Source organism: Stegostoma tigrinum, chromosome 22 (genome assembly GCF_030684315.1).
Source record: "Stegostoma tigrinum isolate sSteTig4 chromosome 22, sSteTig4.hap1, whole genome shotgun sequence".
Taxonomy (NCBI): domain Eukaryota; kingdom Metazoa; phylum Chordata; class Chondrichthyes; order Orectolobiformes; family Stegostomatidae; genus Stegostoma; species Stegostoma tigrinum.
The window spans coordinates 16,973,484-16,996,120 of NC_081375.1; the positions used below are offsets into that span (position 1 = coordinate 16,973,484).

The following is a 22,637-nucleotide window of genomic DNA, read 5'->3' on the forward strand; positions in this document are numbered from 1 at the left end:
CTGATGCTGCTTGGCCTGCTGTCTTCATCCAGCTCAACACCTTGTAGTCTCTGAATTATTATCCTATGGATCAGTAATTTATATCATACCTTTTAATGTATAGTTTTTTACAAAAGCATTATGAAGCAACATTTGAAACCAAGCACAGAAAGAGACAACAGGGCATTGAAAGAAGTAGGTTTTGAGGAGCGTCTTGTGTTGGAAAGCATGGAGATATAATGTGGTGCAGTGAAGAATTTAAAAGCTTGGGTACAGTCACCAGTAGTCTCGACAAATAATGATGAAGCGATTAAAATTGAGAATGAAAATTGAATTCAAAGAGCAGAAATGGTTGCAAAGCTGGAAGTGTTTATAGAGTTGAGTCGAGCAAGAAGATTTGAAAATCTGGATAAGATTTGTAAAACTCTGGCCCTGCCACACTGGGAGCTCATATGAATCAATGAGCATAAGGATGACTGATAAATGAGTCTTGGTGTGAGTTAGGTGGCAGACATCAAAGCTTTGGACAAATACAAAGGTTAATAGCTGAGAGACGAAGGAGACATTTCAAGAATGAAGTCCAAATTGCCTCTAAACCACACAGACATGCAGGAAACTGAAAGATTCCCTACAGGCCATTATTGGGCTTTTAATATTATGGGCATGTTGGCTTGAAAAAGAAGGTAAAGAGCTCCCACACATAAGTAAGTCATCTGTGAACTGCAAATAAAAAGAGGCTTTGTAGTCATCCTAGAGGTTACCAAAAAAGGCACAGATGTGGGTTTTTGCAGCTGTTGATCCAAGACAAGTGGAAATTGGAAATATTACAAGGTGGAATTTGGCTGTCATGTCGATTAAGTAGTTGTGGTCTTGGCAGTGCGTCTTAGTCAAATAGAACCTCAAGGTTATGAATGTGTTGTCTGGTTTCACATGGTTGCTAGATTCATTTCAGACAATGCAGTGAGAACAGTGGGATCTGGGTGTCCAGCTACATGAGTCTTAAGAAGTTAATGTGAAGATACAGCAGGTAAATTGGAGGGAAAATGGAATGTAGTTGTTTATTACGAACAAATCTAACACACGAAAGCATACTCTGCCGTTCAATAAATCGTGGCTGATCTTATTATAACCTCAAGTCCACAAGGGCAGAGAATTCCAAAGGTTCGTTGCTCTCTGAATCATAGAAACCCTACAGTGTGGAAACAGGCCCTTTGGCCCAACAAGTCCACACCGAACCTCAGACCATCCCATCCAGATCCATCCCCCTCTAACCCACCTAATCTACACATCCCTACGGGCAATTTAGCATGGCCAATCCACCTAACCGGCACAGCTTTGGACCGTGGAGGAAACCAGAGAAAACACACGCAGACACGGGGAGAATGTGCAAACTCCACACAGTCGCCCAAGGCTGAGAATCGAACCCAGGTCCCTGGAGCTGTGAGTTAGCCATGCTAACCACTGAGCCACTGTGCTGCCCCTGGGTGGAGAAATTCCTCCTCACCTCTGAACTAAAAGGCCTACCCCTTATCTTTAAAATGTGACTCCTGGTTCAGGGCTCTCTGTTCATTAGACATCCAGTCTGTATCTACCCTGTCTAATCCTGTTAGATTCTTATCGGCTTCTATGCAATTCCCCCACATTGTTTTAAACTCTGAACATACTCGTAAACAATCTTGCCTCGCCCTGTATGTCAATCCCACCATCCTGGGAAATTCAGTCTAATGAAGCAGCACTTTCTTACCAGCCAGAAAATTCTCTCTCAGCTAAGGAGACCAAAACTCCACACAATACTCTCGTTGTGAACTTACCAGTGCCCCAATGCTGTACAGTTGCAGCAAGACATCCCTGCACTTGTACACGGGCTTTTGCTTCTCTTGGAATACCATTTACTGGGCACAATGGACAGAAATTGGGAACAGAGGCCAGTTGTATGGGAATTTTAAAATTCGGTTTTTCTATGTCCGGAGGCTACTTGTTTCCACCAATGGAAACAGTTTCTGTTCATCTACTTTGTCAAAACTATGCATGATTCTGATCGCTAATTTCCACTTAGTATTCTCTACTCTCTTTCTGACATGGTTGGACACAGCAAAGACTTTGGATCGCAGAACAGGCTCAAAGGGCTGAATGGCCCACCTTGATCCTAATGTTCTCTTTCTAGATGGCAGGAACGAGGATCCAATTTCTGCAACTCTTCTGAGTGTGGCAGGTCACAGGTATTGAACCATCTGAGACCTGCTCACTCAGCACAGAATCTTGGGCCATATTGATGTGGGAGGGGTTGGGCTGATCCAAGCTTCAATATGAAAGCTTCTCTCACTGATCCACTAAATTTGGATTTTGGAGATCTCAAATCACTCTCCTGAAATCGTCATCTTCACTATCCTGGGCTTTGGCTGATAAATGGATTTTTTTTTACTAACTGCAGACTTCAGTTCTAAAGTTACATACAGTGCCCTGTGTGATGATCACTAAACTACAGTAAGGATTATTTAATAACAGTTTGAGAGTTGACCTGTGAATGAATGAAGCTAAATGTAGAAGTAAATTGTTCAGAGTGTTGGCTGACTTTATGTGTTCTCTTCCTATTCTTGGTAATGGAGGAGTTGGTGCAGATATAGTTGTTGTCTTGACTCCAATTATTAATATCTCCAATTATTTGCACTTACACATGGGGGACCCAGAGGTTTGTGTGAGCTCCCATCATTGTCTCCAGTAGGGTTCTAATGATCATTCTGGGTCTCACCTCGGAGGAATAGAAGAGCATCCTTTAATCATCTAAATAGAAGCTGAAAGAACTGTAAATCAGAAACAAAAACAGAAGTTGCTGGAAAAGCTCAGCAGGTATTGGCAGCATCTGTGGTAAGAAATCAGAGTTAATGTTTCGGGTCAAGTGATCCTTCCTCAGAATGCCTTCTCTGTCCAACATAAAAGATGCAGCGAGATGCTCCCACAGTAGACGTTGACTTCAATGGACTTAAGAGTCATGGAGATATTCAACAAAGAAAAAAGCTGTTTGGCCCATCATGTCTGCACGAGTCAAAAATAATCTCCTGTGTATTCTACTCCTGTTTCCTAGCACTTGGCCCAGAACCTTGTACGCATTGACTACTGTTTGGATTCTGCCACACCCGTCAGTCAGATGGTGTAAGATTCAGTTAGTGATCTCTCCCTGCACATTTTCTAGAATCCTTTTCAGAAAGCTGGCGTTTATTTTCAGATTTACAAACAGTCTTATTGCACAGAAATATGCCATTCAGTCGAACAGTTCTGTGCCAGCGTTAGTGCATTGCATCATCTCCTTTTACTTTAGTTTGTCCCGTAGCATTCATATGTCATTCTCTTCCTTTCTCCATACCCTACATATCTAGTTTCTCATCTGTATTTGTGACTCGGTGATCATGTGATCAGCTTTCTTTTGTTGCTGTGTTCCATTTGGTATGTTGCTACAACTTTGCTAATCTCTCTAAAGTTGCTCTGTAGCTTCTCTTGGAGGTTGGTTTCACCAGATACACTTTGCAGGTCTCTGGGTGCATTTCTAAGACAGGCTTTCAAGGCTGTTGTGTGGGATCAAGCCGGCTCGTGCATATTTGCTAATTTTCTCACCTTGGCACCTCCTACTGTGCCATAACTTGAATGCTTTGGAATTGCATTGTTCCTTAATTGAGACAGTAGTCCGCCAACTCTGTGTGACTCTGACACATGTTCTGTCCTCCTCACAGATTTTAGAAGGCAGTCACCCTGCATTTGGTTGCATCTGTCTGCTTTGCCACTGGCCCAAAGCACCACTTTTAAAACAAAATAAGTGTTTCTCTTGGAGGTTAGTGATGTAGTGGTGCTGCACTCGGATTATCCCGATTTGATTTTATTTCATGATTTAATTGGTGAAATTTTGCCTAGGCAGAAGTGAATATTCAGAGGATATAAAATGACTATCCTAGAGGTGCCCTTATTGTCAGTGACTGCTTCAATAGCCTGCTTTTTGTTAGTGTAAAATATTGTAAATATTGTAATATTACAGTGTAAAATAAAAATTTTTAATCATGAAATGGCACTGATAATTTGCCAAATGCAAAACCTAGAGCTCATTCTGCTTTGAGAGCATTTAGTTCTACTTGGCTGTGTGGTATATGTGAGGAAGCAATAATATCTCATTTACGTTTAAAAGTCATTCATAATCCTTTTCCACACAATCTATAATGCTGCTTTGTCAGTGTGGCTAAGCAAGAACAAAATCTAGATCAAACACAAAGCTGTTACCAAAGAGCAGAAGTTGCTGGAGATTATGTGGCTACAGGAAATGATAGTTGTGATCTTCTGTCTCAAGTGACAGATATCGGTCTGCATTGATGTATTTTTTATCATTTTATTGTCACGTCTGTTTAATTACAAAATACCTTGGAAAGTATTGTATAGTGGCACCGCGCTCTGACACCATCTTAAAACACAGAAAAATCAACCGAAACATAGACACAAAATGTGTCCAACTTTACAGCCCTTCTTGTTAAGAGCTCATGATGTGGAAGTGCCAGTGTTGGATTGGGGTGAACAAGGTCAAAAATCACACAACACCAGGCCATAGTCCAACAGGTTTATCTGAAAACACTAGCTTCCTGGGCTCTGCTCCTTCCTCAGGTATAGTGTGGAAGAAGAGGTATGCCAGCATAGAATTTATAAGCAGAAAGGTAATAACCCTAAAAATGGCTCGCTGACAGCCTCCTGTTGAATCTTTAATCAGTTAGAAAGAAGACACAGGTTTCTATTGATTACAATGCAAATCCCAGAATTTCTTTCAAATTATTGCCCTGAGATAATTAAAGGTTGTATCATTATATACAAGAGGTGACATCTCAGGTCAGACAACGCATTTTAGGTGTGAGGCCTGGTTTCGAATCTGTCTGTGTTTTAACCTGGAGCCAGGCTGGTTTTGTTTTCTTGAACGGAATAGAATGTATTTGCAAACATGCTAACATCTTGGATGAAATAATTTGCCACATAAATTTGTGTGCGCACGTATGAGAGAGAGAGAGAAAGAATCGGCGTGTGTGCACGTGTGTGTGAGAGAGAGTGCATAGTGTATCTGTTGATGTCTGTCTTTTGAGGAGGTCATTATGGTTTTTTGCTGTGGCACATTAGAATTGCCAATCAGTGAGTTGAGCATCATATCCCGTTCTTACAAGGGCATCCTTCAACACCTTCAGGTGTCTGTTGTGTTTCCCCTCATCTGATTAGATCCTGTGGATGTATAGGGCTTGTCTGTAAGGAATGGCTGTTCAAATATGTTGAGGGTGGAAGCTAGAGAAGTGCAGCATCGTGAGGTTATCCATCAGCTTGCGGTAGAGTGAGGCACAGAGGTGTCCGTCCTTGATGGAGATGTATCTTGTCAAGAATAAGATTGATTCAAAAGATTAGTCCATGATAAGTCTGATGGTGCAATTAAACTTGTTGATATCACTATGTTGTTGTTTCAGTGATTCCCCACCGTGAGCCCAAAGAAAATGTCGTTGAAATATCTGGTGTTCAGCGTTGGTTGGAGATCCTCTGCAGCAAAATAGTCTTGTTTGAGCCTGTGCATGAAAATGTTGGAATATTGGAGTGCAAATTTGGTCCCCATGGCTGATCCGTGTATCTAGATGAAGAACTGGTTGTCGAAGGTGAAGATGTTGTGGTTGAAGATGAAGCGGATGAGTTGTAGGATGGCATGTGGAAATTGGCAGTTGTTGGTATTGTGTACTGAGGCTGTTGCAGCAATGCTGTCATTATGGCAAATGCTGGCGTAGAGTGCCGAAATGTCTATTGTGACGAGGAATGTACCTGGTTTGACTGGTCCATGGTTGCTGAGGTCCTATAGGAAATCTGTAGTGTTGCAATAGAAGCTGGGGCCTCTTTGTACAATGGGTTTTCTAGATGCCCTTGACAACGCCAAAGAAGTTCTCACGCGGGGTTCCATTGCCTGATATGATGGAACATCCTGGTATGTTTGCTTTTTGTGTCTTTGGAGGGCAGAAGTCCCTTACGCGAGAAGTACACAGGACGAGAGTGCATAGGGTACTCATAAAGGACTGGATCAAAAGGTCTTGATGAGTCTGTTGAGTTTATGGATTGGTAGGACTTGCCTGTAGTGTTCCTGGTTGTTCCGTTGTCGATCTCTTCTTTGCAGTTCTAGTCTGTATGACGATGGCTCCCCCTTTTTATCCACTGGTTCGATGACAATGTTGCGCTTGGTCTTGAGAACATGGATCATGTGGCATTGTGCTTGCTTGATGTTTTGCACTACCTTGTGAGTGCAGCTGATGAATCTGGTGCTTACTTATTTCCTGACAGTTTGAGCACCCAAGTCGAGTCTGGGGCAATGGCCTTGCGGAGGGGCCCAGTTTGACACTTGCTTCTTTGCTCACTGCACAACGAAAATGGATTCATCAGTCAAATTGGAATCCAGAAATTCTTCCACAAGCCCCAAGATGTCAGCAGTGAGCCCAATGAGACAACCAGTGAACTGAAACAATCAATAGAGAGATCTGTGGTGGAACACCCTCATAAGAACAGGGTCCGATGCTCAACTCTTTGATAGCCAGTTCCGAAGTGTCACAGTGAAAAACCGTAATCACCTCCTCAGAAGATGGACACAAGATATGACCGATAGGGTACCTCTCGTCATCCAGTACTTCCTTGGAACGGAGAAACTGCATCATGTTCTGCACAGCCTTCAACACATTATCGATGACGATGAGCACCTTGCCAAGATCTTCCCCATGCTCTACTTCTCCCCTTCAAACTACCGCCAAACCTGCCCCAGAAGGCAGTGGAGGCCAACTCTCTGGATACTTTCAAGAAGGAGATGGATAGAGCTCTTAAAGAAAGTGGATTCAAGGGTTAGGGCGATAAGGCAGGAACAGGATACTGATTGTGGATGATCAGCCATGATCATAATGAATGGTGGTCCTGGCCCGAAGGGCTGAATGGCCTACTCCAGCACCTATTGTCTATTGTCTGTTGTCTATTGTCTAATAGACCATTGAGGAAAGGATAGCAAAGATGTTTCTCGATAGGAGTGAGAGAGACGGGGTAGTTGTCATGGGGGACTTCAACTTTCCAAATATTGACTGGGAATACTATAGATGGGTCAGTTTTTGTCCATTGTGTGCAGGAGGGCTTCCTGACACAGTATGTAGACAGGCCAACAAGGGGCGAAGCCACATTAGATTTGGTACTGGACAATGAGCCTGGCCAGGTGTTAGATTTGGAAGTAGGTGAGCACTTTGGTGATAGCGATCACAATTCTGTTATGTTTACTTTAGTGATGGAAAGGGATAGGTGTATACCACTGGGCAAGAGTTATAGCTGGGGGAAAGGCAATTACGATGAGATTAGGCAAGATTTAGGGAGCATAGGATGGGGAAGGAAACTGCAGGGGATGGGCACATTAGAAATGTGGAGCTTATTCAAGGAAAAGCTCCTGTGTGTCCTAGATAAGTATGTACCTGTCAGGCAGGGAGGAAGCTGTAGAGCGCGGGAGCGGTGGTTTATGAAGGAAGTAGAATCTCTGGTCAAGAGGAAGAAGAAAGCTTATGTTAGGATGAGATGTGAAGGCTCAGTTAGGGCGCTTGAGGGTTACAAGGTAGCCAGGAAAGACCGAAAGAGAGAGCTCCGAAGAGCCAGGAGGAGACATGAGAAATTGTTGGCGATAGGATCAGGGTAAACCCTAAGGCTTTCTCTAGGTATTTAAGGAATAAAAGAATGACGAGAGTAAGATTAGGGCCAATCAAGGATAGTAGTGGTAAGTTGTGTGTGGAGTCAGAGGAGATAGGGGAAGCACTAAATGAATATTTTTCGACAGTATTCACTCTAGAAAATGACAGTGTTGTCGAGGAGAATACTGAGATACAGGCTACTAGACTATGTGGGATTGAGGTTCACAAGGAAGAGGTATTAGAAATCCTACAGAGGGTGAAGATAGATAAGTCCCCTGGGCTGGATGGGATTTATCCTAGGATCCTCTGGGAAGCCAGGGAGGAGATTGCCGAGCCTTTGGCATTGATCTTTAACTCGTCATTGTCTACAGGAATAGTGCCAGATGACTGGAGGATAGCAAATGTGGTTCCCCCTTTCAAGAAGGGGAGTAGAGACAACCCTGGTAATTATAGACCAGTGAGCCTTACCTCAGTTGTTGGTAAAGTGTTAGAAAAGGTTATAAGGGATAGGATTTATAATCATCTAGAAAAGAATAAATTGATTAGGGATAGCCAGCACGGTTTTGTGAAGGGTAGGTGGTGCCTCACAAACCTTATTGAGTTCTTTGAGAAGGTGACCAAACAGGTAGATGAGAGTAAACCGATTGATGTGGTGCATATGGATTTCAGCAAGGCGTTCGATAAGGTTCCCCACAGTTGGCTATTGTACAAAATGCGGAGGAATAGAATTGTGGGAGATATAGCAGTTTGGATCGGAAATTGGCTTGCTGAAAGAAGACAGAGGATGGTAGTTGATGGGAAATGTTCATCCTGGAGACCAGTTACTAGTGATGTACCGCAAGGGTCAGTGTTGGGTCCACTGCTGTTTGTCATTTTTATAAATGACCTGGATGAGGGCTTAGAAGGATGGGTTAGTAAATTTGCAGACGACACTAAGGTCGGTGGAGTTGTGGATAGTGACGAAGGATGCTGTAGGTTGCAGAGAGACATAGATAAGCTGCAGAGCTGGGCTGAGAGGTGGCAAATGGAGTTTAATGCGGACAAGTGTGAGGTGATGCACTTTGGTAGGAGTAACCAGAAGGCAAAGTACGGGGCTAATGGTAAGATTCTTGGTAGTGTAGATGAGCAGAGAGATCTTGGTGTCCATGTACATAGATCCTTGAAAGTTGCCACCCAGGTTGACAGGGCTGTTAAGAAGGCATACAGTGTTTTAGCTTTTATTAATAGAGGGATCGAGTTCCGGAACCAAGAGGTGAAGCTGTACAAAACTCTGGTGCGGCCGCACTTGGAGTATTGCGTACAGCTCTGGTCACCGCATTATAAGAAGGATGTGGAAGCTTTGGAAAGGGTGCAGAGGAGATTTACTAGGATGTTGCCTGATATGGAGGGAAGGTCTTACGAGGAAAGGCTGAGGGACGTGAGGCTATTTTTGTTAGAAGAAGATTAGAGGTGACTTAATTGAAACATATAAAATAATCAGAGGGTTAGATAGGATGGATAGGGAGAGCCTTTTTCCTAGGATGGTGACGGCGAGCATGAGGGGGCAAAGCTTTAAATTGAGGGGTGAAAGATATAGGACAGATGTCAGAGGTAGTTTCTTTACTCAGAGAGTAGTAAGGGAATGGAACGCTTTGCCTGCAACGGTAGTAGATTCGCCAACTTTAGGTACATTTAAGTCATCATTGGACAAGCATATGGACGTACATGGAATAGTGTAGGTTAGATGGGCTTCAGATTGGTATGACGGGTCAGCACAACATCGAGGGCTGAAGGGCCTGTACTGTGTGCTGTAATGTTCTTTGTTCTATGCTTGCAGCAAACTACCAGCCTTCAGGGCAACATTGACCACAACATTACACCACTCTGTCATGGCAACCTCTGCAAGACATGCCAGATCGTTGACATGGACACTACCATCACACATGGGATCACCATTCACCACGCACATAGCAGATACTCGTGACTCGGCCAACATCGTTTATCTCATAAGCTGCAGGCAAAGATGCCCCCAGGCGTGGTATATTGGTGAGACCATGCAGATGCTGCACCAACAGATGAATGGACACTGCGCAATAACTGCCAGACAGGAATGTTCCCTCCCAGTCAGGGAACATTTTAGCAGTCAAGGGCATCCAGCCTCCGATCTTTGGGTGAGCGTATTCCAAGGCGGCCTTCAAGATACACAACAACGCAGAATCGCTGAGCAGAGGCTGATAGCCAAGTTCCCGTGAGCAAGACCTCAATGTGATTTTCGGTTCATTTTCGTGCTGCAGGCGACCCCACCACATTATACACTCTCACATACACAAGCACACATACACACACGCACTCTTTCTCTTTCACTCAAGCATCCTCGCGTGCTTGCACACACATTCAGACTCTCTTCCACTCACACACTCTCTCATGGACACTCCATCACACTTTCTCTCAGGCACACATATGCACACACACATACACATAGTCCCTCTCACTCTCTCTCTTTCTCTCTTTGAACTCTGACAGACTCACTCACTCATTAACTCACTCACACACTCTCTATCACTCTCACTCTCTCTCACACACCCTCACTCTCACTCTCCAACTCTCTTTTTCTCACTGACTCACTCACTCTCACACTCTTTCTCTCACACACACACTGTCTCTTTTGCTTGTACGAGGGGGCATAGCTACAAATTGAGGGGTGATCGATTTAAGACAGATGTCAGAGGCAGGTTCTCTACTCAGTGGTAAGGGTGTGGTACGCCCTGCCTGCCAATGTAGTTCACTCAGCCACATTCGGGGCATTTAAACAGTCCTTGGATAAGCATATGGATGATGATGGGATCGTGTAGGGGGATGGGCTTAGATTAGTTCACAGGTTGGTGCAACATCGAGGGCCGAAGGGCCTGTTTTGTGCTGTATTGCTCTATGTTCTATGTTCTGTCTTGACTCACTCACTTGTTTTCTCTCTCTCTCTCTCACTCTCACACACTCACAAACACTCACACACTCTCACGCACTCTCACACACACACACTCTCACACACACACACACACACACACACACACAGGCTCACTTTCGCACTCTCTCTCTCACAAACTCTTTCTCTCTCTCTCTCTCTGTCACTCTCTCTCGCTCTGTCACTCTCTCACACTCACACAAACTCTCTCTTGCTGTCACTCACGCAATCTCTCACACACACTCACATAAATACATAAAAACTTATGGGGTGAATTATTTCATGCAAGAAGTTTGCATGTTTGCAGATACATTCTATTTTATTCAAAAAAATAAAACCAGCTGGTCTCCAGGTTAAAACACAGACAGATTCTAAAGAAAGCCTCACACCTAAAACGCATTAGCTGGCCTGAGATGTCACCTCTTGTATACACCGATATAGCGTTTAATTATCTCAGAGCAATAACTTGAAAGAAATTCTGGGATTTGCATTTTAATCAATAGAAACCTGCATCTCCTCTCTAACTGATTAAAGATTCAAAAGGAGGTGATCAGTGAGCCATTTTTAGGGTTGTTACCTTTGTGCTTGTAAATTATGTGTTGGCGTGCCTCGTCTTCCACACTACGCCTGAGGAAGGAGCAGAGCTTAGGAAGCTAGTGTTTTCAAATAAACATGTTAGATAATAACCTGGTGTTGTGTGAATTTTGACCTTGTCAAGTGCCCCAACTAAGGGCCATGGGCTTGGTAGCTGGGCATGAGTCCCTTCGTGCCACTACAGCTGATGGAACAAAAGTTACCGCTCTTCACCATCTCACCACCACCGATGCCCTTGCCACTACGAGTGTTTGCTGGACCTCTCCAAAGCAGATGTCACTGATGCTGCTGGCTACTCCAAAGGCTGCAGTTATCACTTTCCTGAACGTCTCCCCTTGCCTGAGGCATGGTGACCCTCAAGTTAAGCCACCACCAGTTGTCTGCCTTTGTCTAAGGAGAGCAGCCGTTTGGGTCTGATGGGGTAAAGGTGACTTTACCTTGCCTCCAGATCTATTCCTTCACTAGAATAGAATAGAATTAAATGTCCTTTGTTGTCACTTGTACCACAATACAGGAGTATAGGTGCACGCAGAAAAGTTTTAACAATGGCTGCCTTTTAGTGGCACCACCACTTTAGTGCAAGTACCTCTGTGCAAGTCTGAGAAAGTTTAACAAAAAAGGTCTTGCATGAAGAGGATTAAAGGAAAACAGAAGCATTACTTAGAGGGGGCCTCAACATAGTGAAAAGGTTTTAAATTACAGTCCGATAACAGCAACTCAGCTCGTGGCACCAGGCCCAAGTCCAGCAATTGTCCTGCATCGCTGCAGCCTCCAGCTCAATCCTCACTCAGCAGCAACCAGATAAGTTGTGCTGTATTGGGAATCATACCTTGGCCCCTCCATCGCTCTGGGACTTGTTCAGCTTGATGTATGGATGCTGAAGGGTTAAGTCTCAAATGGATCGTTTAAGAGCTGTGATTGAGAATGGACTTTTCTCAAAGATTGCCAACATTTTTGATAACTTCTCTCAAACCTACGCTTGAATCTGAGGAAGTCATTGTGGATGCCAGCTAAATCTTTGAGCATGAGACCTGTAATGTTGGTCAAAAAGTCTGCAATTACCCTGCTTCTGCAGTATTTAAACAGAACCACAGGGGTTACAAGCAACCACAAGTGAAATGTAGAAAGCGCAGTGCTGTCTGTGAACCCTCTGCTGAGATAAAGGTACCTGTCTTCAGGCACTTCGAGTATCTTGCCATCTTGGCCTACTGGAAACTTCTAGTGCGCTTGACCGAGTGTGGCACACTGGCACATTTTGAGTGCTGAGGCACGCACTATAGCTTGGGGCAGCTGCTACAAAGGCACAGTGGGGAAAGACCACCATCAAAAGTCTTTTGGCCAAAGTACAATGAGGCTCCATCTAGTTATCGGACCCTCCCCAGTGCGTCAAATACATGAATAAGTAAGAAATGTCTTAGGTTTGTTGGAATTGTCAGGAAAGCCAAACTCCAATGTTGTTTGTTCTCCATATATACAACCGAACTATTTTAGTAACAATATATGTATATAAAAAAAATTTTAAGAGTAAAGTACAATTTTGAAATAAAAATCTGCCCTTTAGGATGTTCCTTGAGATTGGAGTTGGGTGGCTGTCCATGCTGGAAAACTGAGCTTATGGTTGGTATCCACTTGATTGACTTAATGTAGACCACCAACTAACGGGAAAGATACAGAGGAACAAATCTCCAAGGAAATTACAAAGAGATGTAGATATCATGGAATAGTTTTAATCGGGGATTTTACTTGCGTGAGTATAGACTGGGATAGTGGTATTTTAAAGAGCCATGAGAGGTAAGCGTTCCCACCTGAGTACATAGAGTACAAGAGGTAGCAAGTTATGCTGAACTTGTAAAAGGCACTAATTTGAGATTGGTTGGAGTGTTGTGTGCTGTTCTAGGTGCTTTAGGAAAGGTGTAACCACGTTGGAGAACGTAGAGGAGATTTACGAGAATGATTCCAAGGATGAAAATCTTCAGTGATGAGGATAGATTGGAGACAATGGGACGATTTCCTTGGTGAGGAGATTTCATAGGAGCCTGCAAAACCATGGTGGGGTTGGACAGAGTCGATACGGAGAAATTATTCCCTTTGTAAAAGGAACAAGAGCAAGAGGGTGCAGTTGTAAGGTAAAATGCAAAAGAAGCGAATGAAAATTCTTTTTCACATTGCAGGTGATTAGGGACTGAAGTACATTGTCTGAAAATGTGGTAGAGGCAGGCTCAATTGAGGCATTCAGGAGGGCATTATTGAAAAAATTAGTGTCAAAGGGAAGAGGCAGGAAAATGGTGCAGACTTATAATGCTCACTGAGAAAGCCAGTGCAGTCACAAGGGATAATGGGAACTGCAGATGCTGGAGATTCCAAGATAATAAAATGTGAGGCTGGATGAACACAGCAGGCCAAGCAGCATCTCAGGAGCACAAAAGCTGACGTTTCGGGCCTAGACCCTTCATCAGAGAGGGGGATGGGGGGAGGGAACTGGAATAAATAGGGAGAGAGGGGGAGGCGGACCGAAGATGGAGAGTAAAGAAGATAGGTGGAGAGGGTGTAGGTGGGGAGGTAGGGAGGGGATAGGTCAGTCCAGGGAAGACGGACAGGTCAAGGAGGTGGGATGAGGTTAGTAGGTAGCTGGGGGTGCGGCTTGGGGTGGGAGGAAGGGATGGGTGAGAGGAAGAACCGGTTAGGGAGGCAGAGACAGGTTGGACTGGTTTTGGGATGCAGTGGGTGGGGGGGAAGAGCTGGGCTGGTTGTGTGGTGCAGTGGGGGGAGGGGATGAACTGGGCTGGTTTAGGGATGCAGTGGGGGAAGGGGAGATTTTGAAACTGGTGAAGTCCACATTGATACCATATGGCTGCAGGGTTCCCAGGCGGAATATGAGTTGCTGTTCCTGCAACCTTCGGGTGGCATCATTGTGGCAGTGCAGGAGGCCCATGATGGACATGTCATCAAGAGAATGGGAGGGGGAGTGGAAATGGTTTGCGACTGGGAGGTGCAGTTGTTTGTTGCGAACTGAGCGGAGGTGTTCTGCAAAGCGGTCCCCAAGCCTCCGCTTGGTTTCCCCAATGTAGAGGAAGCCGCACCGGGTACAGTGGATGCAGTATACCACATTGGCAGATGTGCAGGTGAACCTCTGCTTAATGTGGAAAGTCATCTTGGGACCTGGGATGGGGGTGAGGGAGGAGGTGTGGGGACAAGTGTAGCATTTCCTGCGGTTGCAGGGGAAGGTGCCGTGTGTGGTGGGGTTGGAGGGCAGTGTGGAGCGAACAAGGGAGTCACGGAGAGAGTGGTCTCTCCGGAAAGCAGACAGGGGAGGGGATGGAAAAATGTCTTGGGTGGTGGGGTCGGGCTGAGTGGCCGCTGTCCGTGCTATAACAATTCCATTTAACTGTTGCAATAGAGCAGTTGGTGGTCGCTACTCTATAGGATAATTCGTGTTGAGTCTGGCAGCAGTTAATTTCTTTTAAAAAGTGCACTGATTGAAGTGCTCTTGAAGTGCAATTGTGATGCAAAAATGCAAGAATGTTTCAGTTATTTTATTTTGTTGCTTTAAACTATGATGCACTGTCAAAATCATACAAACAACAAGAAAGGAGATTAATTGATTTGTAAGGTTAAGCGATTGAGATTTTTTAAGGCAACACTGTCGCACCCAAATTAAGTGTGTAGCATTCATATTTCCTCGAGTCAAAGTAATAGTTTGATATAGTTTGAAATAGTTTGAAGACGTTAATGATGTTTTGTTGGTTTGTCCCATAATTGTTAAAAAACATGAATTGTAAAGTGAGGTGATATGAAGAAATATATTTACTTCCCTAGAAATTGGATGGCTTAAGTATGTCATTTGGTGAGTATAAAGAATTTTTCCCTGAAGAATGAAGTTAATATTTGGAGTTTTATACCACTGCTAATTATTTCATAATTACAACATTAAAGCTCAGAACAGCTGGACTCCTCAGGTTACAAAATATGGTTGTTGCTGCAGTGCACCCTGGCCAGTTATATTATCTATATTCGTGGAAAGACCATATTCTCCTTTATTTTCTGCAAAATCGTCAAGGGATCTAGTTTCAGATGTCATAGATCATTATTGAATCCCTACAGTGTGGAAACAGGGCCTTCAGCCCAACAAGTCCACACCGAACCTCACAGAATCCCACCCTACCCCATCCTCCTAATCTACGTATCCCCTGAACACGCTATGGGCAATCCACCCAGCCTGCACGTCTTTGGACTGTGGGAGGAAACCGGAGCACCCAGAGGAAACCCACCCATACACGGGGAGAATGTTCAAACTCCACACAGACAGTCACCCGAGGGTGGAATCGATCCCTGGTGCTGTGAGGCAGCAGTGCTAACCGCTGAGTCACCGTGCCATATGTATGGTTCGATTAACAGGAAGTTAGCCATTTTTAATGCACGGCCGGCAGAGTCTATCCCGATCCCCGCTTTCCCCTGAAAGATACACGCAGTGATTGGAACCAGGTGGACCTTATTGACTACAAGATCCTTGGGGTTGTCAACCAACGCCAATGGGGAAGCCCTGGCAGACCAATATTAACAGGGAGTTTAGAATCCCCTCAGTTCAGGAGACTGACTCTGATGCACCAGTGGCCTGTGCACAAGTAAATAAAGGGGACTTGGTGATGGGATACCGGCCTCTGCGCGGTTATTTCAATGCCTTAAGCTCAGATTGATGCTGATTTGGCGCTGCACTGACCAGATACGCCAGTTATGTTCATGACGCTATCATGAACTACTGCACCGTGTCCTGTTCTCATCCCTTTGCCACTTGTTCAATACATGGATGAAGTTTAATCACTGGGAGCTCATTCCTGCAGTTAATTTATACGAGTGATGTGTTTCTTTTCAAGTGGTTAATTTCCTCAAATAGAATTGTGGCTTTGACTGGCGCTGCAATGTCTTCAATGTCAGGACCCTGACTCCTAAAGAGTGGTGTAAGCAAATTCAGTTGTTAACTTTCAAAACAGAATTAGATAAATGCTTAACCAGACAGAAGAAAGAAATGCAAAGCTACAGGAAATGAATGGATGGAGCGGAATGGAATTAATCGGCTGTGCCTTCCAAAGAGTTAGCACAGACATGATGGGTCAAATGGCTTTCTGCTGTGTGTCAAAACACGTAGTTAAACATGACAAGCCGGAGGCCGTTTCAATCTTACTAAAGATGCTGGGCCTTAGTTCATCATCATCTCTTTTCTGTGGTTGATATCTTAACAGGTAAAAAAAAGAGCAGGGGACTGAAGTTATCGAAGGAAGTTTTCGAGCAACCGCAGGCAAGCCCCACGTGAGTAGCCATACTTCTGTGAAACTTGGGAGCATTCAATGCTCGCCAGTACTGCAGAGGTTTTCTTCAAAAATCATTAGAGCATGGGTAAGGGCTGACCAAGTGGGTAACATTTAGTATAATGGTCTGAAAAGACAATTTGATCAGAAGTAGGACATTTCACCATTACTGGTACAAAATGAGGATGAGAAACCAAGGTTATCTTTGTTAATTGGCCATGAGATTGTCGCATGTTAAATGTAATAAAATAATTACGTGCTGACCAATTTGACTGTCCCTGTAAAACTTGTTTTTTAGTCTCCTTCAGGAAACAAATTTCTGACTGACGGAAATAACCTGCACAGGAATCAATGTTTCCTGTGGGAATGGTAGGGTGTGGGCAAGGTTAGTTTAGTAAGGTGGTAATGGTTGACTACAACGGTCCTTGAGGAGGGTGGAGAGAGAAGCTGAGGTAGAATTGAGCTGCCATTGCTCACAAGGGAGAGTATTGGTTTGTATTCGCTGGCTGATGAGAACTCAGTGTTGATTCCTCTGGGTTGTAGGGTGCCCAGGCGGAAAATGAGGAGGCGTTCTTCAAATATGCGTTCACAAATTGAGTTCTCCATTTTTACATAATCTCCCTTCCCATCCCCTGCCTCCCCTTCCAGCCCCACTTTCTCCCTTCCATTCCACCTTCTGATCTTTGCTTCCAGCCACCAAACAGATTCTTTCCTCCCATTGACCAACCAGGTCATACCTTGCACCAGTGTCCACCTATCACCACCATTCGGCCTCTTTATGTGCAGCTCACTCTACCTCCACATCTGGTCCTGAAAAAGTGTGATACCTGAAACGTCGATTGCTCCTTTCTTGCATAAGCTGCCTGGCCTGGTGTGTTCTTCCAGCTTCCTGTTTGTCCTCCTTAGATTTCAGCGTCTGCAGTTTCTTTTTGTCTCTAACTGAATATGGCTGATGTGGAGAGGTATACAAAGTGCGGAGTGTCAAGACGAAGAGCTTAAGGATTGGAGAGCAAATATGGTTGGACTGTAGGGGGCCATAGAGTTACGAAGGTGCATAGCTACAGAGGGATTTAAACACGAGGGTGTGAATTTTACATGGATGGTCTTGGGGTGGTGTGCGAAGACAGCAGGAACTTGGCCAAAGGAAGCAGGGTTTTTGAGGAGCTGAAGTCAATGCAAATTGAGCTAATTAGTGCTTTGGAGAGCATTGTAAACTTTGTGTCTGATGGTGACAGACGGCAAAGGGATTCAGTGCGAAGCTGGTACTATCTCTGGGCTAAAGACAGGCCATGTTACCGAGGTGGATGCATTTGTGATGGAAACTGTTTGAAACAGCACCTCAGCACAGTGTTGAATAGGATACTGAGGTTGGACGTTATATTCCCTTCTGCTGTTGTTGAAGTGCTTTGCCTGTACTACTGAGTTCTTAAGTTGCATTACCTGAATTTCACCAGAATCATTTCATTGCAGCATTTGAAGGAATGCTCATATATGTTTATGAAGATTTGACATGACAAATAGTTTTGAAATGTATGAAGCGACATGACTGAACACATGAAGAATGTTTTACAAACAAAAACAAACATGACTCACAGGATCAAAAGGATCAGAGAATTCCACCAGCACCAGTGGGCTCTTGTGCTGCAATCTTGATTCTGATCTCATCTGTTATGGTTCAGTAAAAGATATGAGAGATGCCACTGTCTAGATGATTGTGACACAAGGTAGAGAGAGGATGGATGCAAGCCTTTAATTCTGCAGAGTGTTGATCGTGAGTGTTTAAAAATAGATCTGGTTGATTCGCTTGATTAAGAGATAATGACATCACTGTCAGTGCATAAGATGAAGAGCAGGTCAACGAATGAGCACTTGGCGCATCATAACATTCCAGGCTATGGACCAAGTACTGGTAGATGGGGTTAGGTTGAAGGTCCGGTGGTCCTCACATGGTGGTGCGGGCTTGATGGACTGAAAGGCCTTTCTGCACTGCATGCTTCTGTGATTCTTTAGCTCCCACATGTTATAGAGATATCTTACTAGTATTTTCCTGTCTCTCTCTTCTGGTTACCATGTACCACTGCTGGTGTGAGACAGTCTTGGAGCCTTCATCTTTGATCCAGTTCATGGCTGTACTGCAGCTCCTGTAGGTGATATGGCTGGAATAGCCATAGCCTCTCCCAAATGCTGATCATTGCTTCTGAAGTAAGTAGGATCAGCCATGGCCCCACCATCCAACATCTCAAAGACCACTTTGTAATAATTAGATTGGATAATTCAGTGTGATAGGCGTGTTTTGTTCAGAACAACTCAATGTCATCCATAAATCCTGTTGGGGTATAACTTTTTTTAAAAAATGAACAATTGTTGCAAAACTATCTAAGCCATAAAGATATATGGCACAGAAACAGACCTTTCAGACCAACAAGTCCATACTGACTAGATAGCCTCAATTAATCTAGTCCCATTTTTCAGTATTTGACCCATATCCCGCTAAACCCTTCCTATTCACATACCCATCCAGATGCCTTTTAAATGTTGTGATTGTGCCAGCCTCCACCACTTCCTCTGGAAGCTCATTCCACACACGTGGCACCCTCTGTGTGAAAAAGTTGTTCCTTAGGTCCTTTTTAAATATTTCCCCTTTGACTTTAAACCTATGGTCTCTGGTCTTGGACTACCCAATGCTGGGGAAAAAACTGCGACTATTCATCCTAACCGTGGCCCTCATAATTTTATAAACCTCTGTAAGATCACCCCCTCAGCTTCTGACCATTCAGGGAAAATAGCCCCAGCCTATTTAGCCACTCCTTGTAGCTAAAACCCTCCAACCCTGGCAGTATCCTTGTAAATCTTTTCTGAACCCTTTCAAATTTCACAACATCCTTCCTATAGAAGCGAGTCCAGAATTGAATGCGTACTGTAATTTGGTGATATGTTTTGAAGTTAAGTCCAATTTCTTGGAGACTATATTCCTACTCTGTGTTGACAGTGCACAGGCACTACAGTCTCTGGAAATTTGTGAGAGAATCTTTGTTAGAGGCATCCTCTGTAAACCATATGAGATGGAGTGGCTCTGCCAGTGGATGCTATCAATTTTTTTTCTCCTTGGCAGGGCCTTCAGTTGACCATTGGCCCAGAGGAAAACGAATACGAACAAGTTTGCAAGCCCTTGACAATCTACTTTTGACAGAACTGCAGTAACGCTGAATGTTTCACGGAGTACTCCCAATTCTTCTCTATTGTAGTTAAGGCCTGAAGAACGCTAATTATAGTCACCAACCTTTGGGATTAAGGACTATCCATAGCACGAGCCACTCCATGCACCTCCTCCACCAGTGTTGCTTGGTAAATGAGAATGGCATGATAGACAGTCCAAACGTCTGCTCAAGGGCTTGTAAAGCTCATGCATTTCACTGCTGTTTTTAGTGATAGTAGGTGCCTTTCAGTAAACACTCATCAACCCTCCTCTTTCCTCTGGGATCACATTGGGGCCCTATGGAGGAATTACTCATGAAGCAGTGATAAATGAGGCAACGTGTTGTTTGAAGGATATTGAATTGTGTATATACATTGAGGATCCAGCCACCATGTTTCCTAACATAGTGAGCATCTTGGGTGCCGAACTGAGAAGAACATTATATTTGTTTAAGGTGACCTGCATATGTATTTTTGCTATGTTTACCACATTAACACTAGTACCATTAGCTAACACTTTGACATGAAGTTACAGGAAGTCTGATTTTCACATTATATAACATGCTCAGTGTTGAACTATTTTGGTTTCTTCTTCCTGCCTTTGTCTGAAGCTGTTACTTCTATGAACATGTTTTGTATCTAATTACCTGTCTGTTTTTAGGTACAAATCACAGATGTACTTTGGTAATTGCCAGCTGTTTGCTCGAATGTTTGATGACCGTTTTCCAACTAGTTTGCAGGTCTTTTAAAAGCAATGTCATCATTTCTTCCATGCTGCAGTTGCACAATAAAACTTTTTTGACTCCCATGCTCTCATCTCCATCTTTAAGATTCCTGCTTTGATTAAAGCTTTTGTCATGCCCCTTTTCATCTAATCGCATCTACAGCTGTCTGTGTTTTCTCCTGTTATATCCTTAGCTGACCCTCCTTAGGGCCATATGCTCCTCCCCAAACTCTGCTCTTTCCCTTCAGTGACAACAGAATTGTTTTATTTTTGTGCTGATTATCAAACTACTAATCTGAAAGTGATTCCACTTCAAAGCGTATATAACAATTTTAGCACATCCTGTGAACACATTATTATGAATGCACATTATCCTTTGTTTCCTTTTAAAGAAGCCACCTGAGTTGTTTCTGAAGTTATGAGATTGAAGAGAAACAATGTCCTCAATGTATAAGTACATTGTTAAAGAGTAGTGTGTTTCAGTCTTTGAAATCTCTTGCAAGATGCTTATTCTCTTTGACTGTGTGAAATATTACTGCTGTAATAAACCCAAATATTTATTAATGTATTAATATTTACTGTTTTTCTGATAACATAGAAACCTGTAACGCTGAAGTCTTTCTCTGGAAAAGATTAAAAAACAAAACAGTTAGTTTCGCTGCATTTCAGTTGACTGAGAGGTGTTCTGTGTAATCAGCTACCAAAGCTGGTTTTAAGCTACCATCCACTCACAATACATTCAGCACCAGCCATAAGACTGTTCTATTGGTCCCATGCTAACCTTTTTGATGGAGGAGAAACTGTGACTTGAGGTGTACCAGATAAAGTGACCATTTATTTGCTGAAACCACAGTGTACTTATTGAAGATATTCAATAAACAGACTCAATAAATTCACTCAAAAGATTTTCTGACATCCTGTAAATTTCCTGCAAAAGAATTCAATAAGCCCTCATTTAAAGTTGGCCTGTTGAATGTTGTTTCGCTTTAATGTTGATAAGTTAATGGGGCAGGTACTCTCGTTGATTGTTGTGAAATTTAACACTGTTCCTTGATGACTTCGGCTAGTACCTCTGGCCCCAACTGCCCAAGCTGAGTCATGGCCTCTTCCTTCTCCATGAGTCTCTCCATGGAGGTGTTGTTTCCCTCTCGTGGACTCACATTTCCATTCAAGATCCAGATTCAATCCCGAATGATGTCATTGAAGTGCGAGTTTCAGGAGTTCATAAAGATCGGGGCTTTTTCAATCGCTGTTCTGCTCTTTTGAAATGATTTTCAAAGTTGCTTTTGTCTCACTGCCGTTCTCTGAACCCCCACTATGAGCACCTAGTCCAGGGAAGTGGCGAGAGGGGGAGCTGGTTTAATAAAGAGGAGAATTGCAAAAGCCTCAATGTGTTTGAAAAATTGGGTCTTGCATTTTTGCAACATCAGAACTCTTAACTTGAGGTTGGATCTTGATGGGAGCACAAGTCCGGGAGAAGGGTGGGACGTGAGATTGGAGAGGGAGGAAAAGGCTCTAACTCAGAGGGTGAGGGCGTGGATATGGCCCACATCTACTAGGAGCATCTGTGAATGGGTTACTGAGGAAGCAGGTTTGCTGCCGAGAAGGAGGTACTGTAAGAACAAGTTACATTTTTCTTATCTTTTAAAATAACTTTAAAAATACTCCAGTTACTCAAATAAAATTTACCAATGCAAAATATTTTACTCATACGGTGTACAGTGTTTTAATTTTTTCTGTTAAAAACCTTCCAACAGAACTGAACTATAGTTTTAATATCAGTTCCTATGGGAAGCAGTGTTTCACTTAAAGTTGTGATGTTCAGAAATGCAGTCACAACTTTAAGTGAGAACATACTGCATGCTGTGATATGTATGTGTACCAACATCATATTTAACCAGAAATTAATTTCTAATGTTCTTACCATTGTCATAGTTACAGAATAAATCTTGTATTTCATTTATTGGAAGTGTATCCCGATAACTTTACCATTTAAAAAGATCGATGTTTTTGAGAGATAAATTGTTTAAAAATTTATTGCAATGAGCTAAGTGTAACTTTGTATCAATTAGATGAGCTGATGCCTGTCATATGTGAATCTATTATTCTTGTATCTCTGTTAACCTGGCATCCAGCCTTTGCTATGAGCAACATTTTCCTTCGTCTCTTGATTTGTACCAAGTTCTGTTCCTCTGTTGCCTGTATTCGTT

At 43.4% G+C, this 22,637-nt stretch overlaps 1 protein-coding gene across 3 annotated transcripts in view; it reads left to right on the plus strand.

Annotated features, from left to right (window-relative positions):
* LOC125463840 (dual specificity mitogen-activated protein kinase kinase 6) overlaps positions 1 to 22,637 on the plus strand; it is a 116,454-nt gene that overhangs the window by 20,857 nt on the left and 72,960 nt on the right. For all 3 annotated transcript variants that reach the window (XM_048555604.2, XM_059653673.1, XM_048555605.2), the window contains exon 2: positions 16,443 to 16,509. In XM_048555604.2, coding sequence (XP_048411561.1) covers positions 16,443 to 16,509 — 67 coding nt within the window. The remainder of the gene's footprint in view (positions 1 to 16,442; positions 16,510 to 22,637) is intronic.